This window comes from Silurus meridionalis, chromosome 25, assembly GCF_014805685.1.
Source record: "Silurus meridionalis isolate SWU-2019-XX chromosome 25, ASM1480568v1, whole genome shotgun sequence".
Taxonomy (NCBI): domain Eukaryota; kingdom Metazoa; phylum Chordata; class Actinopteri; order Siluriformes; family Siluridae; genus Silurus; species Silurus meridionalis.
In genome coordinates this window covers 556,872-565,000 of record NC_060908.1, presented here as the reverse complement: position 1 = coordinate 565,000, position 8,129 = coordinate 556,872, and the positions used below count along the sequence as shown (strand labels likewise).

General features: G+C 43.6%; 1 protein-coding gene across 1 annotated transcript; it reads right to left on the bottom strand.

Annotated features, from left to right (window-relative positions):
* Positions 1 to 2,476: 2,476 nt before the first annotated feature.
* mepcea (methylphosphate capping enzyme a) lies at positions 2,477 to 7,882 on the bottom strand. Its single transcript, XM_046838619.1, has 7 exons — positions 7,764 to 7,882; positions 7,549 to 7,621; positions 7,297 to 7,445; positions 5,431 to 7,120; positions 4,318 to 4,536; positions 4,083 to 4,206; positions 2,477 to 3,556 (listed from the first exon to the last, which is right to left on the bottom strand). The coding sequence occupies exons 4-7, from the start codon at positions 7,078 to 7,080 to the stop codon at positions 3,501 to 3,503; spliced, it is 2,049 nt and encodes a 682-aa protein (XP_046694575.1). The 5' UTR covers positions 7,081 to 7,120; positions 7,297 to 7,445; positions 7,549 to 7,621; positions 7,764 to 7,882; the 3' UTR covers positions 2,477 to 3,500.
* Between the last annotated feature and the right edge of the window lie 247 nt (positions 7,883 to 8,129).

Sequence of the window (8,129 nt, the reverse complement as noted above, 5' to 3'; positions counted from 1 at the left end):
AAGTCCCAGTGAGAAATCAGTTCTGATGTTGGTGGAAAACATGCTAATTACAATTCTAAATGTAAATACAGAAATTTTACTCACACAATAAAGTTGTTCTTAGCGTTTTACCAACACATTCGAAGTACATGTTGATGTTGAAGTTTTAGTTGTTCACTGTGTCTTCATACCACGTCCATCTGAGACATAACGAGAAAGCTAATTCATTAGGGAAGTCATTAACGAGGTAACTGGCATATTGTGAATTAAACAGAGCTAGCATATTATATTATGAGGTAGCTAGAATTTTTATATATAATAAATATAAATATTCAACATTTTTCATAATAGAAAAGTTTGTTTTATAAACATAATAAAATGTAATTTATTATTAATTAAATTAATGTAATTAAATATTGTGATATTTAACAATAGTTAATCTTGTAAACACTTAGTAATGTGGCTTAATTATATTAAAATGTAAAAAATGCTTTTATATGCATACTGTATGTATATGTATATATACATACATACATTTATTTCTTGATAATATCATTTGTTCTAATAAATGTTTCCTTTAAATATCGCAATTCAGCTCTTGTTACAGTCGTGTGTAATTAAGTCACTTTAAATAAAAGCATCTGCTGCCTATCAGTGTGTTTCTGAACTCAGTAACGCGGTGGTTGGATTTGATGTGAAACAGCGGCATCGTATGGCCACTTGAATTATTACTCCTGTTGAAATGCTGTGTCGAGTCTTCTAGATTGAACCGATTCTGTGGGAGTTGTGAAATCTGTTATTCTCGAGATACTGTAGAAATTCGGGCTTTGCAAGGTTTTTTTTTAGGCAGGTGTGAAAAACATGCTGTAACGTAAGAATACAGCATGTAAGAACCAACACAAAGTCAGGGATTCTGTAGGATCAGTGTCAACTTTATGATTCACCAACTCAACCAAGCAGGTGCTGATGATCAACAGTTTTATCTGTAGGTTGAAACACAGTCATGAAGTGAAACAGAAACAGTGTGTAGGAGCTTCAGACTGGGTGAGGAACTGAACTCTGCTCTTAAGGTGAGGTTGTGGAAGACAGTTTCATGTCATAGTTCCACACCATTGCAAGACTGAGCAATGAGACACATGGTAGTTCAACTGCTTCAGCAAGGTCTCTCCCAGGCAAAGATCCCAAAGCAGACCAGGGTTTCAGTAAGTGCCCTTCAAGCTATTTCGAAAACGCAGTGGTCGACCAAGGAAACTTAATGTAGAGGATGAAAGACACACCATGCTTACTTCTCTTCAACATTGGAAAGGGTCCAGCAGCACCATCAGAAAAAAAACAGTGGGACCCATCTACACCCATCTACCAAAAAGACAAACTTCCGACATGGAAAAGGCTCAGTGTCTCAACTCTGCATGAAAACAGAGGAACTGTCAGTAGCAGGTGGCAGGACACTGAAGGTCTGGAGAACTTGAGTGTCTGCAGGTAACAGTGAAGCATGGTGGAGGTGTCCTGCAGTGGTCAGGATTAATGGAGTCCTCAAGACTGAGAAATCCAGGCAGATTCTTCTCCATCATGAAGTGCCATCAGGGAGGCGTCTGATTGGCCCCAAATTATTTCTGCAGCAGGACAACGACCTCAAACATACAGCCAGTGTCAATAAGAACTATCTTCAGCGTAGAGAAGAACAGGAGAACTGCAAGTGGTAGCCTTCACAGAGTTCTGATAAAGACACCATCGAATCTGTTTGGATTAGATGAAGAAACATGAACATTTGAGGAGCCTCCATCCACAGAAGATCTGTGCTTAGTTCTCCAAGATGTTTGGAAAAACCAACCTGCAGTAATTTTTGAGAGCATTCTCACTTCACAGCATTTTTCACACCTGCAGAAACTTTTGACTGGTCCTGTGTGTATAGAAACCTTCTGAACAGGAAGTGTATCATCATGAGGTTAGATCTCATGGTCTCCCCGTTTTCATCACGCAGCTTCAGAAAGTCTGCAGTTTCACTTTTCAAAAAAGTTGCCTACAAATTCAGCTTTTTTGTTTAATAATTGTGTATATTTAAACAATACACAAGTGAAAATGAAAATATGTTTTGAAGGTAAATGATTATAAAAAGTTTGAGAAGCATCAGAGTCCGAGTCCTGGGAATTTATTAGAAAGTAAATGATTACATGTGACTCTTTGAGCATCTCATTGCAGGTAGTTGGTGTGAAAGAGGCAGATGTAGAGGAATATAGAGGACAGAGGGAGATGGAGACGGATGATCCGCTGTGGCGCCCCCTGCTGGGAGAAGCCAGAAGAAGAAGATTGAGGTTTGACCCTCAGGACTGTAGGAAAAGAGTTTTTGGTGTAATACGGTCTCAGTGGAACTCCTGGTTTTATTCATATTCAGAATACTTTATTGATCCCACGGGGAAATTGTTAAATTGGTCATTCTTTAAAAACCTCCGTGTTGAACTCCGTGTCTTTGTGTTTAAAATAAATAAAAATGAGACACTTAAAAGCAAAATTTGGTTTATTATCCAGTTACACTGCGCTTTAACACAACATTCATCTGATCCGTGAAGGATTTAATACCTCGCTTTTTAAAACACAAACTAAAACAGAGAGAAAGAGAGAAGACGATGACGACCCTCATCCCGTCTTTTGGTTTTTGTAAAAACGGGAAAAAAGTTTCAGTTCATCTCTTCTGTTGCTGAATAAACCTGGGCTGCGTGTCGCTTGAGATCAGACCTCTTTTTTATCTTTATACACACACGTCGTATTTATTCGGACCAAATATCTGCCGTAGCAACAGAAGGTGACCTTGTGACCTCGTGACCTTGATTATGCACCCAGTGAAACCTGCAAGTTGATTTTAGTACCATAAAAGGAAAATGAGTTTGGAGTAGTTCTGATTCGTCCTGAGGAGCGTTAATGTTCTCGCTAACTGTGAAAAGTTGGGGTGAGTCTCTGCAGGAATGTAAAGCACCAGGAGGAAGTCCAGGAGGAGATCACAGGGGAGAGGGGGAGAGGGGGTTTAGAAGGAAAAGTGGAGTGGATTAACGTATAAACTCGGCCTGATTAAGTCATTTCACCTGAACGTGTCATCAGGTTTTACAGCACAGGAATACAATAACGTGTGACATGAGTCCAACATCCATCTTCAAATCATCTCAGATACGACGTTTAGCCGATTCTTCATCCAAAACCCCAAAAATAAAAAAATCCAATCCCTCACACAAAATAAACTTTAGTTTTTTACATTTCTTTTCCACAGATACAGAGAACCAGAGAGCACACGTCCGTCTCGCCTCGTCACGTCTCCTTCTACGTTTCTGTCTGACATCAGGAGGAAGTGATGAAAGCGTTCCAGAATTGGACTTCCTCCAGTGATATGTGGAGAATTCCCCAGAGCATGCACATCGTCTTGATCCCGATTTCTCACACACTCTCACACACTCTCACACACTCTCACACACTCTCACACACTCTCACACACTCTCACACACTCTCACACACTCACTCACACACTCACACACTCACTCACTTTCGAGAGCAGTTCCTTTGTGAAACAGATAAATCGGCCTCTGAAAACCTGAAAGAAATATTTAAATTACTTTATTAGTTTATTGAGGAATTAAAGAGTAGATGCTTTTAAACTGAATTAATGTGAAAAAAATTCCAAACAAATTCTAATTTCCCTATCAGAGCACACACCCCGCCTTCCTGTTCACTACTGATGCATTAATACACAATCAGAGCTCACCAATGAAGTCCTGAAGCAAAAGTCAGCGAGTTTATACCTATTTGCTGCCACTGTTGTATCGTCATGGCAACAGATGAAACTGAATAACCGTTAATAATATTTACAGTTATACATTAATTATTCAACTGAATAGGGGTGGGGCTACACAGTTTGGTGAGGTCACTAAATTTAGCTCACCGCCTGCGCGACAACCGAAAGAACAGTCGTGCTAATCTGGTGAGGGTTGTCAGGGAAACATGTGCCATAAACCAACAATGACCAAATTTGCACGTTTATGTATATTCATGGGTCCTCTCGTTTTTATTCGGATCTAATAAATAATGCTATTCCTGGCCTTCCTGAGAGAAACACTGACCTCGTGACGACGTGTTGGGAGTTCCGAGGAGCTCGTAGCTGGAGAAGCCCACCTCGCTGGTCAGGAAGGAGGAGAACTGCTCCGGCTTCAGCTGGATACTGAAATAGTTATTATGGATCGTCTCCTGTGTCAGGGGGAAAAAGAGAAATGTAATGAAGTGAAAGAAAAAGGAACGGATGTGAAGAGGAAGCGGCGAGTCGCTCGTTCGCTCGCTCCGAGTGTACAGTAAGAGCACCGTGAGCTTCTTTCTCTTGTTGTAGGAGTTCCAGGGTTGGGGTTCGAGGATGAAGAGGCCGCCTGGGCGAAGGTGACGATACACTCGCTGGAAGAAGCGACGCAGACCGACGTCACCCCAGTTCAGGTGGATCCACTTAGTGACACTCAGACACATGATCACGTCAAATTCCTCACGCTGAGTCTCCAACAACACGTCACTGTCCAACACGTAATTCGCCTGAGAGAGAAAGACAGAAAGAAGGGTATATGGGAGGAGAGATAGAGGGGAGAGACGGGTAGAGGGACAGGTAGAGGGACAGGTAGAGGGACAGGTAGAGGGACAGGTGAGAACATTAGAATTTGTATTAAACACTTTCACTCTCAGGCTTCATGCAACACAAAGTTACACTGTAGACACAGTGATGCTGTAGTGCTCCTCCCTTCCACACACACGTCCTCTTAACGTCCCATTACAGAATCATTCAGTGAACACACACACACACACACACACACACAAAACAAGAGTAGAATAACAAGAAGTGAAAGTATTTCATTATGAAAAACAATCTCTCACACACACAATAACATGTTTATGCAGTTCTGAGTGAATCAGATGTTCACGTGAGGCCTGCAGATTAAACCGGACGTAAAGATAAATTATTGTGTGGCGTATGGAGAGAAGGATAAAAAGAGAAACTTCCTCACGCACACATTTATATTCCATCACTTATCCAATGCTAATCCCTATAAGCTTCAGTCTATATTATAAGACATCCTGTGTGTGTGTGTGTGTGTGTGTGTGTGTGTGTGTGTGTGTGTGTTTCACCTTCTGCTCTAATACACAATTAATCATCACGCTCTCAGCCAATCAGAATGGACCATGCTGATTGATTTAACAACAAAGCACTAACAATATAAATGGTTATAAATAAAAAGTTTGATGAATATGCTAATTTGGACACACCCCCATGTCCCCTTGAACCCAATATTAACTCTAAAATAACTGTTAGCTAACGGCTCATAAATTAGGTCCAATTCTTGATTAACATCCCGATTCGTTTGACTCTTGACAGCAGGCAAATCAGAACCATGGCAACAACGTTATCTGAGAGATTAGTGTCTGAGATCTTACCCTTACGAAGGTGACGTTGGAAGGAAAATTCCCAGGAGGAAGTGTGGGCGTGTCCGGTAGAGGAGGAGCAGCGATCGGTCCTCGGGAGACACAGAGCGAAACAGGAAATAAGCGATTCTCATTGGACGATATGGAATCTTTAATCTGTTCCGTCTTGTTCTCTCCGTCCTCTGATCCGCCTTTTTGTCTAATATCTACAGATGGTTTCTCTTTGTCTTTTTCCTCTCCATCTTCTCCTCTCCCGGTCTCTTTCCTGGCCTGGAGCGTGTGCACTTCCGAGAGATAATGCCGGACGTTTTGTTTCGCTGCGTGGATCAGTGTGCTGTCGATATCCAAACCCACGATGCGTGCTGGACGCCAGTTCTTTGCAATGGTAAGAGTCACATGACCAGTGTTACAGCCTAAATCCAGGACTTCCTTACCCTGGAACCATTCCGGTTCAAAAACACGGATCCGTGCGTCCTCGATGGCACCCGGGTTCCTGTAACCGTAGTACTGATTGTAGTTCCCGTACTGAAACTTTTTTTTCTGGTGTTGATGTTGCTGGTTTGGTTTGTGCTGATTGCAGTTTCTTGGGGTCTGTTTGTGGTTGTTCCTTTGCTGCCCCCGCTGGTTTGGAGGATGTTGTGGTGCCGATTCCGGACCTGTCGTTCGGCTCTTTTCCCAACACGGACCACCAGCGTTCTCCGATCTGCTGCTGCTGCGCTTCCGTCTGCGTTGGCGGTGCGATGTGTGTGTCCCAGGAGTCTGCGTGTTGTCTTTTTCCTCATGAACGTCCTGTTTTGGGGGAAAGTCAGACTCGTTCATTTCTACCTGCAAAACAGCTTCGGGTTCTGGGCTGTTCTGAAGGTTATACCCTGGGGATGTTAACATGCACTCCGATTTCGACACTTCTGATTGGTTGACATCCATGGCCACACCATCACCTCCTACGACACTCTCTATGTTCTCAGGTTCTCCTAATACACCTACTCTTCCTCTTCCCACACCTCCTCTTGCCACTATTCCTCCATGGTGCCGGTTCCGGTGTCGCCTCCGTCCTCCGCCGCTTTTAAAAGGTGAAAGCACGATGCCGGCGTCCCCTCTGGTGCACCCGTTGAGGTTCAGCGGGTCCGTGATGTCCCTCGGAATCAGGATCTCGACCGGATCCCGGCTTTTAGGTGGCAGCGGAGAAGATTTGGGCGTCTCTGCGTTTAAAGCCCGGTTCACCTCTTCGTCCAATAAGCTGTTGAGGTTGAGCGGGTCAAAGATGTTCCCGCCCAGCAGGAAGTTGGTCGGCAGGACGGACTCGCTCTCGGAGTTGGCACGGCGACGCCGTTTCCCGAACACGGGATGCTTAAAGCCGGCGCTTATCGTACTCCGACGTTTGTTCGGTCTCTGCTGATGGGGTTTGGGATTCTGGACACCGTCTTGGTTTTGGGTCACAGAGACTGACTCCGTGTTCACGTCCTCGATGACTGCGGTTTTGTTCACGTCCTCTTCAGCGGGGTCACGGGTTCCATTTTCCTCGCCGGTGTGTGTCGTTACGGCAGAGTTCTTAGGGTTTACAGCACAGTTTCCGGAAAGTTCTGGCTGCGGGCGCGCTAAAGACGCGTACGCAGACCGATCGTTCGCTACAACAGTCTCTTTCTCGACAGACATTTCGATCATCTTCTAACCAGTGCAGTGACGATAGAGCGCATTGGAGGATCTGAAAAACACCAGCATGAGAACATTTACATATATTAATATGCTAATACACCAAATATGTACTAACATTTACTTCAGGATAAACATTTTAACCCAATTTAATACACTTCTAATAAGTATGACATATTATAGCAAAAACATTTCTGAGGGAGAAAAAACCCGTTTATTTTGCGTTACCTTAATTTCCCTGTCGTGCCTGACTCCGCCTCCAAGTGCGTGAAACCCCGCCCCCGAGAGTCACATTCTCCTCGCGCTCATGAATAACTCATGAGCCCCCAAAAGCAAGCTCAAGTCGCCGAGGAGGAGGAGGAGATGGAAAGGGGGATCTATAACAACAATAACAGCAGTATGAGCTCCAGTCCCCTGAGCATGTCCTCCAGACACCTCGGAGGGAAGAAAATAGCCAAAACAATACAAAACAAAACCCACTTGCAGCCTTGACCATCCGGTGAGTGTCTCAGAGCGAGCAGTTCTCAGCTTCAGCAGGAGAGTTAGCAGTGAGCTAACGTCATGTCAGGAAAAACAAAACAATAAGATTAAGGAGACACACCCCTCTGAGGCCTGAATACAATTATCTATCGAATTATGGAATGAACTGATGTGTGTGTGAAGGTGTGAAGAGTTAATAGTAGAATATTAGCCACATGTAATGATGGTGGTGGTGATTTTTGTCTGGAACTCCGCTAAACACACGAACACTCAACTTTCAGCTGCGCGCGAGCTGAGCGCCAGACCCACTTCCTGCGCTTTATATAATCCCGGAGCTCTCGCGCGCCATAACGAGCACATGGCTCAGCCAATATGCAGCCGGGCTGCATTTTCCCCACCAATCAAATCATTCGGGAGGCGGAACTAGCCTACTTTTCTTTATATAGGCGTTTATGTCGATGCCTGAACAAAACTCAACAAGTCTTTTATCTTATTTTGTTTATATATATATTTTTTTATTGAAAACTTGTATCAGGGTCAGAATCTCACTTCATTATCAGTGCCTAGTTTTTGTACTTTGA

Coding starts and splice junctions, on each gene's coding strand:
- mepcea (XM_046838619.1), bottom strand. CDS start 7,080: ATGATCGAAATGTCTGTCGAGAAAGAGACTGTTGTAGCGAACGATCGG. Junction 4,207..4,317: donor ACAAGAGAAAGAAGCTCACG/GTGCTCTTACTG, acceptor CCCCTGACACAG/GAGACGATCCATAATAACTA. Junction 3,557..4,082: donor TCCCAACACGTCGTCACGAG/GTCAGTGTTTCT, acceptor TATTTCTTTCAG/GTTTTCAGAGGCCGATTTAT.